Source organism: Alexandromys fortis, unplaced genomic scaffold, assembly GCF_014885135.2.
Source record: "Alexandromys fortis isolate MF-2015 unplaced genomic scaffold, M_Fortis_MF-2015_v1.1 scaffold_30, whole genome shotgun sequence".
Lineage (NCBI taxonomy): Eukaryota > Metazoa > Chordata > Mammalia > Rodentia > Cricetidae > Alexandromys > Alexandromys fortis.
Window position 1 is genome coordinate 8046952 of NW_026067922.1, and position 20638 is coordinate 8067589.

The 20638-nt window shown below is 40.6% G+C and overlaps 1 protein-coding gene across 2 annotated transcripts in view; it reads left to right on the forward strand.

The window, feature by feature from the left end:
• Positions 1–20638, forward strand: part of Nbas (NBAS subunit of NRZ tethering complex) — a 291403-nt gene that overhangs the window by 152157 nt on the left and 118608 nt on the right. For both annotated transcript variants that reach the window (XM_050141900.1, XM_050141901.1), the window contains exons 33-38: positions 453–566; positions 6791–6948; positions 7688–7774; positions 14842–15009; positions 19683–19796; positions 20093–20177. In XM_050141900.1, coding sequence (XP_049997857.1) covers positions 453–566; positions 6791–6948; positions 7688–7774; positions 14842–15009; positions 19683–19796; positions 20093–20177 — 726 coding nt within the window. The remainder of the gene's footprint in view (positions 1–452; positions 567–6790; positions 6949–7687; positions 7775–14841; positions 15010–19682; positions 19797–20092; positions 20178–20638) is intronic.

Sequence of the window (20638 nt, forward strand, 5' to 3'; positions counted from 1 at the left end):
GAGGTCAAATACAACTTGGATGAGCTAATTTCCTCCATCATGTGGGGCCTGGTGATTGACCTGAGGTCATAAGGGCTCATTTAATAACCTGTTTTTGAAATATAGACTTTTTCCTTAGTAAAGGAAAATTCAAGTCCTTTGTAGGACTGTAGACTATCCTTCTTTATGTGTGTGTGTGTGTGTGTGTGTGTGTGTGTGTGTGTGTGAGAGAGAGAGAGAGAGAGAGAGAGATTTGGATATCTTATGAACTAATATTAATCAATGATCTCTTCAGAGACTGAGGAGGACTTCCATGCACAATAAGTAGATAAGAAGGTAAAAACTATGATAACCTTTAGCCTCCAATCACTAAAAATCAATTTAATCCTTTTTACTTGTTCATTTGATACACACTGTTACTTAACTTGATCAGTTGGGGCTGATCTAATCATGTCGTCTGCATCTGTGTACAGGGGAAGACCCAGAAGAAAGGCGTGGCCAGGTTCTGATCCTGTTAGTTGAACAAGCACTGCATGTCCAGGACTACAAAGCAGCCAGTATGTACTGTCAGGATCTGATGGCCGCAGGTGAGTAGACAGCTTTGTGCTTTGCTTGCATCCTCTCTACATGATAAATAATGGAAATGGGTTCTTCCAAAATCTGTCAGCCTGCTTGGTAAGCCAGGCATGTGTTTGTTTGATTTTGCTATGCCCAGATCACAGTGTCCCCCCAAAATCAACTAGGAGACCAAGTCCTATATGTAATAGCAAAGAACCTTTATTCTTTCATAAGTTTTTAAGCTCAGGCTCTCCAAGTTTTCAGTATATTGGAAGTGATTGGAGAGCCCCAAACTCAGTTGGGGTTGGGTTTTATAATAGCAAGGGTAGTGGTGAAGGATTTCTATGATTCATGATTCCCGATTTGTAGATGGAGGCTGTTCGTTTGTTTCCCAGCTGCCCAGACCCAAATAATCATACAGAAACTGTATTAATTCCAACACTGTTTGGCCAGTAGCTTAGGTAATTTTTAGCTAACTCATACATCTTAAATTAACCCATTTGTATTAATCTGGTATTGCCATGAGGCTGTAGCTGTAAAGATCTGGCTGGTGGCTGGAATGTTTCTTCTTCTGCGACTATATGGTGTCTCCTTGACTCTGCCTACTTCATCTTTATATCTCTCCTCTCTATATCTTTATATCTCTGTTTGGGCTTCCCATCTGGCTTTGCTCTGCTAAGCCATTGGTCAAAACAGCTTCTTTAATAACCAATGGTAATAAAACATATTCACAGCATGCAGAAGGGAATCCTACATCATTTCCTCTTTTCTGTCTAAAAAAGAAAGGTTTTAACTTTAACATAGTAACATTACATATACAAAACAGGTATCAAGCAAGAATTACAGTTGCAATATTTATATATGCTTTATCTTTTATTATAACTAAGGAAAACTATAACTATTTTTTTTTATTTTTCCAAATTATTTTTTGTTCGGTGCTTCCATGGGTTGTAACCTTCAGCATCCATTGAAATCAGTTTCTTGGGCTAGAAATGTGGCTGCCCAGTGGTAGAGCACTTCCCTAGCAAGGCCATGGGTAGATCCCAGCACAGTGAAGAATTAATTAACTTAACCCATTAATTAAGATAAATGCAAGTGTTCCAGGTCCATGAGACTAAACTGTTGCTGTCTGCTGTCCCAAGAAGGTGGATTCCAGGTCTATGTTAATCTAAGAAATCTGAGTAGCTCCAGGCATGGGGAGTGGGATGCTGGTTGAGGACTTTCTCAGTCTCTGCAGTGCTGCGGCAGAGCAGCCAGAATGGAGTCATCTGAGTGAGGCACGTGACCTCTGCCCACCCCTCCCTCAGAGGAACACAAACTCCTCCCACTTACACCAAGTTGCAGGCTTCTGTTTCTTTTCTATATGTTTGTTTGTTTGTTTGTTTATTTTACAGACACCTGAGATCTACGATCCTAAGGAGGCACAGCTTGAGCAAAGGGTTGGCAGTGGGGGACAGCTTGTTGTGCTTTAGAAACAGAAGGCCAGGGGCTGGAGAGGTGGCTCAGAGTTTAAGAGTACTAGCTGCTCTTCCAGAGGTCCTGAGTTCAATTCCCAGCAACTACATGGCAGCTCACAACCATCTGTAGTGAGATTTGGTGCCATCTTCTTTCCTGCAGGCATATATGCAGACAGAACACAATAACTATCTATTCTTCAACTCCATCAAAGATCCCAGAAGGATATAATATTACCCAAGTTAACAGGAAGTGCATTGTAAGCAACTTCCAAAACTCTAGAATTGACAGAGACATCTCACTGCCTGGACAGTCATGCATAGTTCTTCTGTAACAATGGGGCGTTCATCTTCAGCCTACAGGCCCATAGTATCTGGCAGACTTTTCCATGAATCAGGAAATTTGAAAGACAGTTTCACATCTATTGGTAGTTTGTTAGTCACTTCTGTATCATGCAGAATGTATGGCAGACTCTTTTATGAAGCAGGAACCCTGAAGGACCATCTCACTTTTAGGCAAGTTCACCAGTCATTTTTCTGCATGTCCAGTTCATACAGCATACCATCAAGCATTCTAGGCAAGAGCAGTTTCTTGCCCAAATGGCTAAACAACTCAATAAGAAGCCTGTTCAATGCTTGTCATCCTCTTGAAGTAGATTGGTGCTGACAGAAGCAGATGTGTCTCATTGTCATGAAAAGTCCTAAGTTCTTAAAATATTTTAAATGCCATATTCTGTTAGTCTTTGAAAGGTTTGAAGAATACTTATCCATCTGAAATATATCTCTGTATGTCTAGAAAACCTAACTAACATGCCTACAAGCTTGACTATTATAAATGACTATCTATTAATCTGTAATTCTTAATTATACATTACATTTTTAAATGAGCTGTACAAGCACAATACCTTAATCAAGAGCAGAAATAAACAGATAGTAAAATTGACCTTAAATTTTTATCAATAAACCAAAATTCATATCAATCCAAAGTATTCATTTCTATATCATATCCCCCCTTTAGATGTAAACAAACATTTATAAATAATTGGTCATTGTTCTTTAGACTACTTCCTGCTGATTGGGGGTACTGTTAATCAGGTCTTTCATGGAGTATCTTGTGTGGTAGTTCCATCTCAGCCAACATTCCTGAAGCTGTCATGGATATTGGACCATCTGGGCCATTGCTTCGGGGGGGGGGGTTGTTTGATCAAACCGTATTAGCTGCTAAGGAATTCCCAGCTTTCCATACTCTGTGGAACCAAAAGCAGAATCTCTTTTCCAAAGTAGCATATCCTTAGACCCAAATTTTGACGTCAAGATACCTTTAAAATATATATGTTGGTTTAGCTTAGCGGTCTGTACAATGAAATGTCTCTCTGTTTTTAGCTCATTCATAGTCAAAAAATTAAAAGAAAACACAATAATACACATAATCCAGAAACTTTGTGTATTTTCCATCTTACGTGGCCTGTTTTCTTTACTCCTTTAATCTATGACTGTACTGTGTTTTTTAAAAGACTTTATTTTTTAAAACTATTTTTTATAACTGCCTGTACTCATCTTTTTCTCTCAAGCCTATGTACATTCTTAAAAATACACTGTGACCTGTTCAGAGAATTATTTCTGTTTAAATCTTTTTTTTTTTTAAGTATCTAATTATTTTCAGACCAGGAATGCTTTTAAAATTGTAAGCAGCTAGTCGCAGTGGCCCTGGATGTTAGCTGCACTTCTCTCAGCCTTTCAGTATGCCAGAGGTACCTTTATGGTCACCTCTGGGTCTGCTAGGTGGGAACCATCCTCACCACCTCAACTTTCGTTTGCAGTTGGTCCATGCTGCCACTAACTTGCAGCACGCTGCCCTCATATCTCATTCAAGTGCTCGGCCTTCTGAAAGAGCCAGAGCTGTTCATGAAACTAGCATGAACCAGGAAGCCTTCTTAGAGTAGCTGTACAGTTTTTCCTGCTACTGCTGAGTCAGGAAGCCTTCTCTTATAGTAACCATGCCTCTATTTGCTTCTAGCAAACCAAGTCCATCTGAGAAATTGCTGCTACTATGAAGCTGTGCCTAACTATGGTTTATTTGTGTGTGTGTGTGTGTGTGTGTGTGTGTGTGTGTGTGTCTAGAATTTCTTCTCAAGCTCTCTCAGGTTTTATGTGGTTGTAGTTGGCCCATGTTGTGCACCATTGTATAGGCGGAGACTGCTTGTTCATCTCCCAGCCGCTCAGAACTGAATAACACAGAAACTCTTACATCTTAAATTCACCCATTTCTATGAATCTGTGAATTACCACAAGGCTGTGGCCTACCAGCAAGATTCTGGCTGGCAGCTGGTGTCTTTCTCCTTTGGCAGCTATATTATGTCTCCTTGACTCTGCCTACTTTCTGTATCTCTGTTCAGATTTTCTGCCTGGCTTTGCTCTGCTAAACCATTGTCCAAAACAGCTTTTTTAATAACCAATGGTAATGAAACATATTCACAGAATGCAGAGGGGAATCCCACATCTCTGATTGGCTGACATTTGTCTGTGTGTGTGTCCTGGGGAAAAGTAATGGGTGGGTGCTGGCAGGTGATCCCGTCTACAATGGTTTGAATCTTAGGAATTTCCTGTTCCTTGGTGGTGTCTGGGTAGTCTCAGTTATGGTCTTTCTTGGAATCATGTATTGTCTTAGGGTAAACTACTGAGACTTGGGCCTTTATTGAGCTTGTCATGTCTGTCCTACAGTAATTATTTTATAAGCAGCAAGCATGTATGTTTTGTATTTATAGATTAGTATTAATATTTTAATGGGCTCAGATATAATAGACTATCTTTAATTTTGTTTACTTTACATTCCCTGACTAGAATATGCTAATCATTTTAGGAACAATAGTATTTGAAGCATTTTAATGCTATTTTTTATATTATACAAAATAAAATTTGGAAGATATTTACAATTTGCTGGATAGTCAGTATTTCTATATCTTAATGTAAGAAAAAAAATGGTGTTGACAAATTGGGAAGGCGTTTGGCCTAAATATTTTCTAAATGGAATTTAAAGTTTCTATCTTGAAAGAATACTGAGACTTTTTTGAGGAATAATTTCTCATCCAAAGTACACATTCCTCACTGGAAGAGAGCACAGTACCCTCTATCATGAACCTTCCATGGGAAAACCTTTGTACTCCACTAGGGCAGTGAGTGCAGCATGCTATACTGTGGTGATTCCTGCACTGCTCACTCAGCATTCCTGCACTTGTTTGTTGCTGGGGATTCACTCTGCACTAGTGATCTTCAGCACTGTGTCTGTACTGTGCCTGTTAGTGCCTAATCACTGTCAGCAAGGCTGTTTAGGATTACTGTGTGAGAGAAAGTAAACCCAGCTCCTCACATCATGGACAGATGGGCATTACATCTTACAAACTGACTGAAGTTGGTTATTTGATGGAAAATGAGAAGAAGAGAGGTTTGGGGAGAGGAAGCATCTCTGAGTTGTTTGAAGGCAAGTTCAGGAGAAAGGGCACAAGTTGACAATATTTGATTTGCTGTCAAGGACGTGGATCATGCTCAGCCTTTAAGAGTTTAGGAAACCTGAGCTGTGAGGGCCAGAATGAAACCTGGCCTAAAACACGGGAACCTGGTTAAAGTTCTGGTCAAGCACATGATCTTTGGCAAGAAATATACAAATAGTTTTATACTCTGGAAGTCAATACAGACCATCTCAACCTTATCATTAGAATTTCAATGCTGGGTGGTGGCAGAGCACACCTTTAATCCCAGCACACAGGAAGCAGAGGCAGGCAGATCTCTGTGAGTTCAAGGCCAGCCTCGTCTATAGAATGAGTTCTAGGACAGCCAGGGCTACACAGATAAACCCTGTTTTGAAAAACCAAAACCAAACCAAACAAAACAAAACAAAAAAACAAAAATAGATGTTCCATGAAAGCCTGCATTCTTTACAGTTAATTGTGATGTTGCCACATGAAATTCAGAGTCATTGTTTTCTATACAAATATTAATATATCCAAAATTACTTTTAGAACTCTTCATATTAATTTTATTTCTATAGGGTTAATTCCAGAATTAATTTTTAGTGTATATATTTAGAAATATGTTTCTGGGTGGATGCCTTTAATCTTTAGAGCAAAATCTTCATTCAGCCCGGAGCACCTTCAAATGAGAATATGTATATTTGAGGAATTCGTGGTGTGACATTGTAGAAAAACATCTACTGGGGCTTTTGCTAGCTCCATTTGGCCCCGACCTTAGATGTCTGTCCTCTATGAAGTGGGTGTTTCTATGTGAGTACCTGCTTTAATTCTCTTTATAACAGTCTGCAAATTCTGTTGCACTTTCCAGTACAAATGTACATTAGTCCTTTCAACAACTCTAGAGAAAAAGGGTTGCTTTTATTGTTTCTTTGTAGTCGTAATGGAAGGTGTGGTATTGGAGCTTTTTCCAGTTCACAGAAATGCCAAGTAGTTGCACAGTGTCAAACTCTTGGTATTTTGAATTCAGAATCCACTTTTCTATTGAACATTAAGTTCCGTGAATAATTTGCATTCATTTATCACTTCTGAAATTTAAACTGTTCTGTCCAAAACTCTTGTCTTGAGCAGCCCTGAATTTTGTGGACAATGAATCAGTCAAATCTTTCTTTTCCAGCTTGGATATTCATGCCTTGTGCACATTGTGGTGTTAATGACTGCTTTGTTGCCTTGGTACCACAAGCCCAAGTTAGGACTCTGCTGGACCCCTCACAAGCACGTTACTCTTGTTGCAAATCAAGTTTTCTTCTTTTTTCCTCTTTGCTAATTTTTCAGGATATCCAGAAAGTTGGGCTGTTTGCAGCCAGCTGGGCCAATCAGAAGGCTTCCAGGACCTGGCCACTCGTCAGGAGCTCATGGCTTTTGCTTTGACACATTGTCCTCCCGGCAGCATTGAACTGCTTTTGGCAGCTAGCAGCTCTCTTCAAACAGAGGTAAGTGGACACAAATACACTAAATCCATACGTGTGTGAGATTCATTTTGTTGAGTATATGTATGTGAGACATGGGGTCAATATTGTTTGTTTTTGTAGCATACAGATGATCTAGAAGAATCACAGTTGTCACCCAAAAGGAATTTGAAAACCTGAGGATTTTAAAGTATTGTTGGCTTTATTATAGTAAGGAAGGAAGGGTGTAAGAGGTTTGAGTAAAACTACAAGTATGTTAGGAAATAAGTAATTGAAAAATGAAGGAAATTTAGAATAAAATAAATGGGAAACAATCATATGAATTGTGTCTGAAACCATGTTAGTTAAAACAACTGTTATATATTCCTTCTGGTCTGGTGTCCTTGAGAAATCAAGAGTGGAAATTGGCCTTGGAGAGATGCTAAATTCTCTAAAAATCATACTAAGTTGGGTGGAGACCCTTCTCTATGAGATACAGCTCGCAGAGGGAGGGCACAGTGAACCTTACATTTTATGCCATAGACATCCATCAGTGGCAGGCTTCTCACAGACCATTCCCACTCCTGGAACTGTCCCTTTATTATGCAACTCTTCCAAACTCCTGATTTGTTTTGCTTGTTTGGGCAACAGTTTGTTGCCCAAAACTGTAGGTTATAAAATAACACCCCCACCCTTTGAGGAAGAACCTATTACTTTTTAAATTTCAAGTCTACAATGTGAAAAGAAGGAAATTAAAACAAAAACGCAACCTTTCTTGTTTCAGATTCTTTATCAAAGAGTAAATTTCCAGATCCATCCGGAAGGAGAAAATATTAGTGTCTCACCCTTAGCTGGTAAAGTTCTTCAAGAGGTATGCTAAAAGTGTGTAAGGAGTGAGCTTGAAGGATGCTGTGGGTGGAATGCAATGAGAGCAGTTGCTGTGTGCCTCGAGTGGGCAGGTGTGTGCGCGTACTATTTCTCAGTTGTGTGTGTTGTGCGAAATACAACATTCACATGGAAAACGACTCAAAAGTGTCCTGCTCACAACTTAACAAAGGAAGCTTCCAAAACCCCCATGGAGATGAAGAAATAGCATGTGGCTAATTTCCTGCAGCCCTCCCCGTTTAGCTTCTGTCCTGCTGTCTGCTCTCAGAGACCCTTGTGGTCCCGCTGAGTCCTAGAACCTCATCCTCATACAGCTTAGTAGTCATCTGGTATGCTGTTTCTATGAGCTGTGTTTCCTCCAGAGCCAAAGCAGCTCTAATTGGAGCCAGTGGCCACTCCACCTTGTGTGGTAGTAGGAGTCATCTCTTGGGTCTAGTTGAAGACTTAACTCTGTTGATTAATGAAGACTTGACTCTGTTGATTCTCCACCATCTGCCCACCTGACTTGTCTAGGCACAACCATTCTGGTGGTCTCCGTAGCCATCTCTTGTTGGTGCTTTTCAAACTGTGAGTCATGGCAGAGCCATCCTCATTCTCTGAGTAGGTTCTGTCACACATCTTCCCTTCCTACCCTTCTTGTTTATACTCTGAATTTGAGCCCTTCCTTCCAAAATATTTTCTTTCTAATACTTTTCTGGATTCCTCTCACAGTTCCTTCCACCGTGTTCTATGAGTATCTTCACATTTTTCTATTGTATCACTTTACAGTAGATGTGGTATTTTGTTTGGCCAATAAAGGTGATACTATGTCTTTACACCTTCTTCACCGTGTGCTTGTCAGTGGATGCCTAATGTTAGCTAGAGCTGTTGGCAATATCCGTTGCTTTATGCTTAGTTTGTGACTAATAGAAATGAGGAGGTAAATAAAGAATATAAAGTCTAATGTGATGGTTTCTCAGGTCTTGTCATGGTTTGGTCAGAATGAGAGGGTTTTCATTTTTCTGTTTCCTGTAGAATCAGATTATTTGTCTGCTGAGCACAGCTCCCCAGGCTTGTTCTGAATCCCTATCCTCCTTTAAGACAGATTCAAATCCTTTTGTGACTGTGGGGTTTCCTGGTTTCTGGTATTACGATGAATTAGAAAGTGTCAGCCTGGCTCCACAATGACTTCTTTGAATTGAGCGGTGCTGTGCTGCCACAGTGTGCACACACTGCTCCGGTAGACTCTTGTTGGCAATGAAGCCAGCCATAGCAGTCCTCTGTGTCTACTTAGACAGGAAAGGCATCCTCCGAAAGTGATTATTTTTTCTTTAAAAGCTTTTCTGTCTTCCTCCTTCCTCTTTTAGCCACTTATAATAGATCTTGATTTCATGAAGTACTAGTCCAAACCCTCATATAACTTTGATGAATGAAGCACATTTCAGAATACTGTAGCTACTATTATCACAGTATAATGTAGTATTTAGTTTTAAGCTGCCATGCATTACACATTAACAGTAGAGGTAATAACCGTATTAAATTATAACTCATAAATGAAGTCAGATTTCATATATAACCTGCCTCATACTTAATACTTCCATTACTTCATTGTGAGAATTATTTTTATTATATATATTCAGGAAAAATAATGATAGTGTTCTGTAGTAACATCCATGTGAATAGAGTGGACTGTACATACATGTTAGATGCTATGATTGTTCCTCTGTGCAAAAATTGTTTATAATAGAACAAAATGCAAACTCTATGAATAATTACAAGATTACAGATTTCTAGTTCTTAGTGATGTTGGTTATTAGGCTTTTTAGATTGAACAGTTTTATACCATTTTGAGTATATTAATGTTTTGCTTAGCTAGTATCACTTAGCTGGTGGGATTTTCTCTAGATAAATTTAATTAAAGATTGAAATGGGTTGTATACTAGGTTTCCATTTTAAAAAGTGTTTCACCATGGGAAGAATTGTTTATGAGCATTTGATGTTATATATTACATGTTTGAACTATTTAGTGTTTAGGGAACAAGCATGTTCTTAACATATTGCTGCTTTCAATAAATAGAAGGACTACTTAGAAATAGTTGAGTAAAAGCAAGCATATGGCAGTTAGTTTCACTACCAGGGCAATACTTTGTTTTTCCATTGATTTAGCGATGAGCCCTTGGATAGTTTCCACCTCTTACTTACTGTGAACATTGATATTCAATGTTAGTATGGAAGCGTTTTTATTTCTCACATAGATGCCCTGGAATAGAGTGCTATATGCTGTGTTCTTGATATCCAAATATGCTAATGTCCAGATTGGCTGCATATTTGTCTTAGCTTGTCATAGTTGTGATAAAATAGCTGATTAAAAGCAGCTGAAAATAAAGAAAAGCATTAACATGTTTTCAAAAGTTTGGAGCTTTGGGCGTTTGGTTTTGTTGCTTCTGGCTTGAGGCTTGTGAGGCAGCACACTTTATAGGAATCTATGGTGGAGGACAGGGGCTAACATGTGGCTCAGAGAAGCTAGGGAAGACCAAGGAAGAGGCCTGGATGAGGCTACAGCCACCAGGACCATGTCTTTACTGATATGCTTCCTCTTAGCAGGTCTCATCTCTGGGTGGTCTCACCAGTCCAGTTGTGCCGTCAAATGAAGAGTATGTCATTGGGTCAGTCCAAAGGGAAGACAAAGTCCTTGGTCTAGTTGTGTCTCAGAATCTCTTGTCTGAATAATACAAACCTTTCTTAAATGATACTTATTTTTAAAGATTATCATAAAATTAGATTATTTTCCCCTTCATTTTCTTTCATATACCACTCTTTATTCTCTTTCAAATTCACAGCCTTTTCTTTTATCAGTTGTTATATGCATATATATAGTGATATTGCATTTATATTTTAATAAATAAAGCTTGCCTGAAGTTCAAAGAGTACAACAGCCACACTGATTAGCTTTACAGACCAGGCAGTGGTGACACTCACCTTTAATCCAAGTAGCCACACTAGTTTGCCATAGAAACTGGGTGGTAGTGTTTCATGTCCTAGTTGCAGCCCTAGAGAGGAATATAAGATGTGAGGAGACAGCTCAGCTCTCACTTAGTCTCATTTTGAAATTCCTAAAGGCAGGATCACCATTTTGATTTGAGGTAGAGGTAAGAGCCAATACCTGGCTTTTCTGACCTTCATGTTGAGCCTCGATTTCTGTCTCTGGGTTTTATTAATTGTGATATATATACACACACACACACACACACACATATATACATACACATACACATTACTGTTTTCATATGTATTCCCAAATACAACAACCTAGTTGGTTGGTATAATGTTACTTACAAGTGTGGTTTTGGGGCTGACTGTTTGGTAGTGGATAATCGGTTGGTGTGCTCTTCCCTGGGAGAGACTATGTCTCCCACTCTCAGCATTCAGTTGACCCGCCCAGCAGGTCCTAAGTTATTCCAGGGTCTGAAGAGGCACTATCTGAAAGACATGAGTGAGAGAGAGATGGATGCCAAGCAGTATTCTTTTGTCGAGGCATCTGTTTATTGAAGCAAGTTTTATGTCTTATATACTCCTTAGTGAGGAGCTTGGGCAGGGGGAACTGAGGAAGGGGGAAGGAAAGGAGGGGCTTGGCAGTTTGGCAGCTAAGCAGGGCAGTTGCAAGGTCAGTGGCTAGAACACCTGCTGTTAGTGATAAGCAGCAAGAAGACACTCTGTGGTGCTTTCCAGAGCTTGAGTCTCCAAGGTTAGCACACAATGTTTTAGTTAACTTTAAGTTTTCTGTCTCAAGGTTTTTACTTCAAGGCCCTGTGAGATGTGAGAAAGGAGAAGCCTGAAATGGCTCCTGACATTCAGTTGTACAGGGTGAGGCCTTGTGGTCTTTCCTTTGTCTGAAATGGAAATGAGAAAATGGAATGATAATTCACAGAGGCCTAGAAATACCATTGTTTGCATGTTCAGTAAGGCCTGTGAATCCAAAATATGTATGATTTCCAGCTGAGTAAGCTTGCCCTGTTTGCAGTAGCCTGGCTATGAATTACTACGTAGCTTAGAGTAGCTTCTGCCTCCCAAATGTTGCTGTTACCGTTGTGTCCCCGTCATGCTTCAGTGAAACAGCAATGGGTGTATTAGCTCTCTTTTAGTGTTTACACAGTGCATTAAGTAAAGCGCTGTGTAAAGTAGACTTTCTGTTGCAACAGTTGGCCAGTTTTGTTTTCTGCATGACTGGTAGGCCTGCTGTCTCCCCTCTATATGGGGATTTAAAAAGTTGATGCATTGCTCTAGGTTGTTAGTAGTGTCTGTGCATTCCACCTAATTCTGCTCAATTCCTGATTGAGGTCAAGAACATGCACCTTGGTCTTTATTTTCCTCCTCTCTTGTCTTTATAATCAATAGGGGGTGCTAGAGAGTTGACTCAGCAGTTAAAAGTACTTGCTGCTCTTGTAGAGAACCAGAGTTCAGTCACAACACTCAGTCTGGCAGTTCACAACCTGCAATCCCAGCTCCAAAGTGCCCATCACCCTCCTCTGGCCTCCATGGGTACCTGCACTTTGTGCATATACTCCTGCACAGGCACCAACATGTATACATAATTAAAAAAATTAAATACACACCGGCACACATACACCAAACACACAAAACCACAGCCTGCTGGTTTTTGTTGTTTTTTTCAGCACTTCTCCATTTGTAACAACCACATGTTGTGTGCTGCAGGCCCGTAGACCAGAGCTGTGTGGTGTTGGAGGTCACAGGCAGCTCTGGGTGTGTTTCTGCCCAGTTTCCCACTGGTGCTCTGACAGTGGTGATGGCAGCTAACCATGTCTGCCCTGTACACTGGACACTTGGAAAGCTTTCCTCAAGATACTGGCTTGTAAATGGCTTTTTAGCCAACTATTACTTCTTTATCTTTATCTCCAATGTCGAATGAAGGCAGTGTTTCTTATCTCCTGGCTACTCTGTTATCAGGTTGTTCTTCTTACTTTTTTTTATGAATCAAGTTCAGTTATAGATCCCAGAAAGCCTTCTCACTGTTATAGGTGGAAAGTGAATTTTTTTAATGGTTTAGAAAGTTGCTTAAGTACTAAAGTTATAGGTGTTGGTAGTAGTTACTTCTTGTATTGTTTAGCTTTAAACAGGCAACACCAGTACAGTTTATAGAGACCCAAATACAGGTAAGGCAGTGATGCCACAGTACCTGACCCAACTGAGCCCAGAGAAACACTGTATTAGGCTGGAGAAATGGCTCAGAGGTTAAGAGCACTGGCTGCTTTTCCAGAGGTCCTGAGTTCAATTCCCAGCAACTACATGGTGGCTCACAACCATCTATAGTGAGATCTGGTGCCCTCTTCTGATATGCAGGTAGAATACTGTACACATAATAAGTAAATAAATAAATAAAAAAGAAAAAAGAAACACTGTATTTATTGCTAAATAAGCCTCAGTTATATTTTGTGTGATTATCTTATAATGTACAAGCAATATAGCATGTTTTTCTACTGCCATTGTATCCGTTTTCATAATTTAATCTTTAATTCAATCTGTAATGTTGCATTGAGTTCATGGATATATATTTTCTAATGTCATAAATGCAGTAAAACATGCACAGTGCATTTTAGAGGAATCAGCCTCCGGCAGTGGGGAATAGGTAATTTCTGAGATTAGGTTAATGTAGCTTAAAGGCTTCTTTTTAGTTTCCCTTTAGAAATAATAAAATGCACATTTAAATTTCCTAGCATGATCTCTTCTTTGCTCTCGCCATAATCCCACAGCTTTTAGAAAACAGTTAATTATTTTAGGGTTCCCATGAAATAGGAATTTTGCAGGCTCTGATGGAGAATCTGTTTCTGTCCTTCTTCATGTTGTTGGCCAAATTTCATTCCTTGTGTTTGTGGACTGAGGTCCACATTCCCTTCCTGGTTATCACCTGACAGTTGTGCTCAGGTTTCTGGAATATACTCTGATTCTTTGGATCATGGCTCTCAGCCTTCATTTTGAAGAGCAGAAGCTGTGGGTTGAGTCTCTTTACATTTTAGATCTCACATGCACCCCACCCAGCTTCTCCCTTACAAGCTCTCTAGCTCTAGCAGGTTTTCTACTTTATGGGCTCAAATCATTATACTTGTCAAGTGTCCTGTTTTAGTTTAATCTTTCTGCTTCCAGGGTGGTGTACTCAATCATCCGCTAAATTTCATTGCTGTAGAGTAGTCCCACAGGTTCCAGGGCACGAACGGGGATGGCCTGTCCTTAGTTCTGCTCCCGAGGCTGCTGTTAGGTAGAACTAGAGCTTGCTCCTGTCTGAGTGCTCCCTATGAGAGAGTATCCTGAGAATTTTTGAGTGATTTTATGATCTATTACTTTTATTACGTCAGTGTATGGTATGACCCAGAATTAAATGACAGACCTAGGCTATCTGCTATTAGTATCAAGAAGGCCAAGCCACTTATTTGAATCAGAGGATTACAAATTAGTTTTTAACTCTTACTGGAATAACTTAAGAAAAACCTGTAAGTAGTCATTAACCTAAAAGTTTACTTTTACAGAATAATTTTGAATAAGAACAGATGCACTCTTTGTTATTTTTGTTTAAAAGACTTAACATGTGTGATTTTTTTCCTTGTTTCAGTTTTTAAAAGGATAGGTAACATTTTTGTTAAATGCCTCAAAATTGGCAGGAGGTTCCATTTAAATAATATTAATCATCTACTTGTTTGGAGAAAAGCAATTCCTTTTGTATTGAAAGCAGATGTTGGAGTCTTGTACTTTTGTCAGGGCCATAGAAGCATTGATTACTTAACTGATTTTCTTTGTAATTTAAAAACCACTTAGAATGCATGGCTGTTAGATGGGTAATAATAGAGCCCATCCCTTCTTGGCAGGTCTTCTGAAATGGAGTGTTGCCTGAAGGCCTGAGTGGGGAATGATGCACGGTTAGCATTTCTTTCTCATTTGTTTAGTTACAAAGATGGACTTTAAGTTGGTTTGTGCTGGACTCTAATGAGTCTGATTGCTGTCTGCAGTCTCTATCTCTGCTCTGTCTACCGATGACCATTTTACACTTGCTTTATCTCACTGCAGGATGATGGAAGTGCTTTGGGCAGCAGTTCCGCTGACCTGCTACACTGGACCACTGCAACCACCATGAAAGTCTTGTCTAACACCACGACAACCACCAAGGCTGTCCTGCAGGCCGTCAGTGATGGGCAGTGGTGGAAGAAGTCTTTAGCATACCTGCGGCCTCTCCAAGTAAGCAGGGGATCTTCATAAAAATTGGTTTTATGATTGGCAGCATGCTGTTCACCAGGGCTGCTGTCTAGTTGTTGTCACAATATATCTGTGGTTGGCAAGTGGCTTAAGAAATCTGGTCCTCACATTGGGTAAGGAATGAGCAATCTATTTCATAGAATGTAATTTTCTTCCATGTATTCCTTGCAAAGAAACTGAGATTCATTTGAGTGACACCTGTTTTATATATCAGGATTAAAATCCAGGGAGATGAAATAAGAAAGGGCCTCAGTTGCTTCTGTTGTATTTCTGTGAGCTGGTAGTTGAGAACAGGCAGTGTCATCTTTGGGACAACTCTACAGACTCCTGCTTCTGCACTAAAGTTACAGATAAGGCTAACAGTAGAACAGTTGAGGCTGCTTTGCTGATGTCTTTAATATGTGTTTCATTTGCTGCTGCTTCTCTTCTTTGCCACACTGCAGTTGTTTGTACTGTACCAGAAAATAAAAGATAAAGAAACGTTGGTGCAGTACCAGTGCACCCCAGACGCTCGTGGAACTGTCACTCTTCATCCACACTTTCTTCACCCAGCTACTTATTCGTCCATTTAGCGTATACTTAGTAGTCATTTTCTGTGTGTCAGCAGTTTTAAATACTGGGAATAGAATGAGGAAAGACTTCAGTGTAGTTTTGTTTCTACAATGGTGGAAAAGATGGAATATCTACATGATAGTGAAATGATTTTTCTATATAAGGATAACTTTAATATGGTGGACTGGTAGTCACCATTATCTTGAATGGGAAAAAAGAAAGCAATCTTCCAAAAATCAGTATGAGACAGTGCTGTCTTCTAGTCAGATGTTAGTTAGTCAAATGCATAAGGCAAGGGAGAGAAATAGAAAGGATGTATACAAGCAGGGAAGCGACAAAATGTCCTTGTTTTCAGATGATGATGCTACAATTAAAAGTTCAGATTCAGCCAGTGAAATTCTTCAGAAACAAACAAACAAAAAATCCTGAAATTCACATGGGAACATAAAGACCTGAAATACCCAAAGCAGTCTTGAGCTAATGAACAACTCGGGATGCATTGCAATACTTGACATAGACTTATAGTGCAGAGATGCGATAATAAAAACAGCATGCTAGTGGCCCCCAAACAGACACAGAGCCTACTACCCAGAGGACTAGGGTAGGAAATTTAGAAATAAGACCATGCCCCTAAGGCTGCCTGACTCTTAATTATGATACAGAAGTGATACAGTGTGAGGGGTTACCCTCTTCAGCACGAGGTGCTGGGGAACTGAATATCCACACACACAAGAGTGAAACTGCATCCCTGTCTCTCTGTGAGACTCAGGGACCCAAAACCCTGAGGCTACTGGAGGAGAATAGGCTTAAATGATAAGAGCCAGAGTGGACATTTGGGACTCTGGGACTCTATCAAACAGGAAAACTTCTTGAGAGCCAAGAAAGGATGAGCATTCTGATAAGAATGCTCACCAGATGGAGAAGTCCTTACCGAATAGGCAGCCATCTGACAGAGATTATCTGGAATAATAAGCATCTCTAATATTTAAATAAAGTGGTAATAATCAAATTGAGGAGTGGACAGTGGACAGACATTTCTAGCAAATACATCTGGATAATGAGTACATGAAAAAAATGTTCAACATTTTTATCTATTAGATGAATGCAAATCAAAACTACATATCGTATACAATTCAAACCAGAATGGCTACCGCCAAAGAATAACAGATAACTGGCAAGAACATGGGGAAGAAAGAACTTTACTCTGTTGAAATAAGTGCGGCGGGGCTGCGTCCCCAGCACCCCGGCCGCCTGCTAGCTCATGCCCGAAATAACAACACACAAACTGTATTCATTTAAAGACTGCTTGGCCCATTTCTATCTAGCCTCTTCTAGGCTAATTCTCGCACCTGGACTAGCCCATTTCTAATAATGTGTGTAAGCACCCCAAGGTGCGCTTACCGGGAAGATTCTAGCCTAAGTCCATCCTGAGTCGGAGCTTCATCGCGTGTGTCTCTGAGAGCAGAGCTATCTCGCGTCTCTCTGAGGAATCTTACCTCACTTCCTCTTCCTCCTGTTTACTCCTCCCACCTATGTCTTAACCTATCAGGGCAAGCAGTTTCTTTATTTAATTAACCAATGAAATCAACAGATTGATATATGACACTCCCATATCATTACTCCTGCTGGTGGGAAAATAAATCACAGCCAATATGGAAATTAGTACAGAGGTTTCTATAATTTAAGACAGTGCCCATATGGTCCACTGTGACAGGCTGCCTGCTTGTGTTTCTATGACACCATTCACATTGCCAAATTATGGACTCAGCCTAGTGCCTGTCAACGGAGGAACAGGTAAATAAGGAAGTATGGTTTGTAGTCTAAATGAAGTTTGCCCACTTATAAGGGACAAAGCTGATATTTTCAGAAAGAGAGACAGAACTGGCAAGGACCGTAGTAATTGAAACAAGCCATGCTCAAAAAGACAATAATTAGGACGTTTCCTTTCCTGGTTGAAAGCTTGAGAGAGAACCTGAACTAAAAAGTAGACATGTGGAAGATGAGGGAGTGGACCATAAAGAATGCATAATGATAGGCTCTGTGTAATTAATATGTACCTTAGCATGCACTTCTGAGAAAAACGAGTGAGATGACCAACAAAGATAGCGTGAGCAGGCCAAGTGAATAAAGACTTTAGGGAGAGAGTAAAGTTTTGAATAGAGGGATGTTAGGTTTTTCAGAAAATAATCATTTCACAGAGAAATGTGATTGAGCCGACCCACAGCCCTGGTGTGGACATACAGCAGAGAGTGGCCGTTAGTGGGGACGTCAGCGCTGAAAGCCGCTTGCAAACTATGATGAGACTGTGGGCCTTGTCTGCACCAGATGGAAAGCATTGGATAGTGTGGTTGTGTGTTGCACCTTTTCTTAATGAGCGCATGTTCATTAAGTTCATGAACTGCTGTGTGGAAGGGCAATGCTCAGGGTGGAAGCAAAGACAGAACCCAGCTAGCTTGCTCTCTCGGTGGGAGGTGCCAGTCATTTGAAACAGTTGTGAAGAGTGAAAGTGGCTGTTGGGGGGAAGTGTTTTAAGTATGCCTGATGGTCTCTGTGGGGTTTATTCAGGAAAGAGGAACTGTAGGGGCAGAGGTGTGTAGAGTTGGTAAAGGAGGTTCCACTTACTGAAGTGCTGGCCTTGACCTTGGGACAGACCTGTCTGATTGTCCTAGTTTTCTTTCTTTTACCTGGTGGATTTTCTTTATTCTTTTCTTTTCTTTCCTTTCCTTCCCCCCCCCCCCCCGAGACAGGGTTTGTCTGTGGATTTGGAGCCTGTCCTGGAAGTAGCTCTGTAGACCAGGCTGGTCTCGAACTCACAGAGATCTGCCTGCCTCTGCCTCCCAAGTGCTGGGATTAAAAGCGAGTGTCACCATCACCCAGCTGGATTTTCTTTTTTACTTTTTTTTGAAGGCTTATGTGTTAAAAGTGTCCAACACTGTTTTTTTTTTTTTTTGATGATCTAACATATCCTATTTATTTATTTTTAATTATATATTAAAAATTTCTACCTCCTCCTATCCCCCCATTTTCCTCCCAATCTCTCCAGTCCTAAGAGAAGTCAGGGTGCCCTGCCCTGTTGGAAGTCCAAGGCCCTCCCCCCTCTATCCAGGTCTAGGAAGGTGAGCATCCAAACAGACTAGGCTCTCAGAAAGCCAGTACATGCAGTAGAATCAAAACCCAGTGCCTTTATCATTGGCTTCTCAGTCTGCCCTCATTGTCAGCCACATTCAGAGTCCGATTTGATCACATTCTCGTTCAGTCCCAGTCCAGCTGGCCTTGGTGAGCTCCCATTAAATCAGTCCCACCGTCTCTGTTAGTGGACACACCCCTCATGGTCCTTACTTCCTTGCTCATGTTCTCCCTCCTTCTGTAACATATTTTTTTTTTTTTTTTTAAATAGCAACTTCATTGTTTCTTGGGCTGTGCCTGCCAGGAAGTCTGCCATAATCTGTGCAAGAATATGTTTGACTTAACTTTCCCCATGAAGAGTTTTTGCATCTATTAGAGGAGAGCAGAGAGTGTAGTGAGTGTAGCGGGCAATAGATACTTGCTAATCATGTCTGATGAAGATAAACCAAAGGATGTTTGGATGGGGAATGATAGTCCAGCTGGGGAAAGGGGCACAGTCAGACCGTGCTGTGATTTGCTAAGACTTTAGCATGTGGACCTGGGCCGGGCCTAGAGAAACAGTCAGACCTCTTTGAGGGGACCGTTTCAGTGGAGGGTCATAGGCCCATGACAGCAAGGGCCACCACCTTTTGTGTTAACACTCAATGTCTTGGCTGCTCACCTTACTCAGAGCCACTGCAGTTTGTCAGTAGAGCAACACAGGGTGGGCTCTTAGATTGGTTATTCTAATGCCACTGTTCTCCAGGACTTCTGAGTCTTGATGTCCACATGGCCAAGGAGGTCAGGAGGCATCAGGGTGGCTGCAGCTGCTGACCTTAGGTCCTCTGCTGGGCATCTGTGTCATGCAGCCTTAATTGTACAAAACCCACTGCTTGCTTTCTCCTGAAAGCAGCACCCCCACTTCCCACCCTTCTCTTCCTTTCTGCCTATCCTTGATCTCTCTTTTAATCGAACTTTCTTCACATTGTTCTTTCTAGGGGCAGGAGTTTGGTGGAGCATATCGAATGGGAACTGTAGCCAACGACAACCTAGAACAACAAGGATGCCATCCTTTTTATGAGTCGGTCATCACTAATCCCTTTGTCACCGAGGTAAGGACAGTGTGCTTAAGAAGAGGATTTAATTGTCATGAATACGGAGAAACTAAAATTTTCCTGAACTACGTCTTGGGCTTGGCTCATGCCATGGTGGTCATTGGTTCTGGTGGTCATATAGATCATAATATTTTACAAGTTGAAAATCTGCCCAACTCTTAAATAAAACAATGTGCATTAGTGAGAAATAGTTATCAAGCTCACCCAAGTGCCATGAAGTCCTGCAATCGTGTTGTCTAAGTGAAACTTCTGCTGTTATGTCCTCTGAAGTGACCCCTGCTGCCTATTATCAGGTCCCTGTTGAGAGCTTCGCAGAAGTGTTGCTGAGAGCTGGGAAGTTGGCAGAGGCCAAAACAGAAGTGTTTCCAACCACGGAAGGTAAGGCAGGCTGCGGCCACTCAGAGGTCACAGGTCCTAGTGGAGAGCAGTGAGAGTGACTGGGTGGGCAGTTCAGAAAGAAGTCATTTTCAGTCACTCTGAATTGCCTAGTGGCATATCCCTTTGTGGAAAGTATTTATTGAGTTCTTGCTGTTTTTCGGATTCACATTTAAAAGATTGAATACCCTACAATTACTGTCTTTAGGATGTTAATTGACATAGTGGATGGTGCACTCTGCTCAGTGTTTCTCTTCTTTGAATGTAGAGGTAGTGTTGATCTACAGGGCTTTCTACATAGTAACATATTTCCAGGGAGGATGCTTTGGAAAAGAAAGAAATGTGCAAGTTTACAAATACAGCTTGTCTTTTTTCCCACTTCTCTTTTTAGTTTGATATTTCTTTTGGAGTTTCTAAGCATTTTTAAAAAGTATATGTATATGTGTATATATATATATATATAT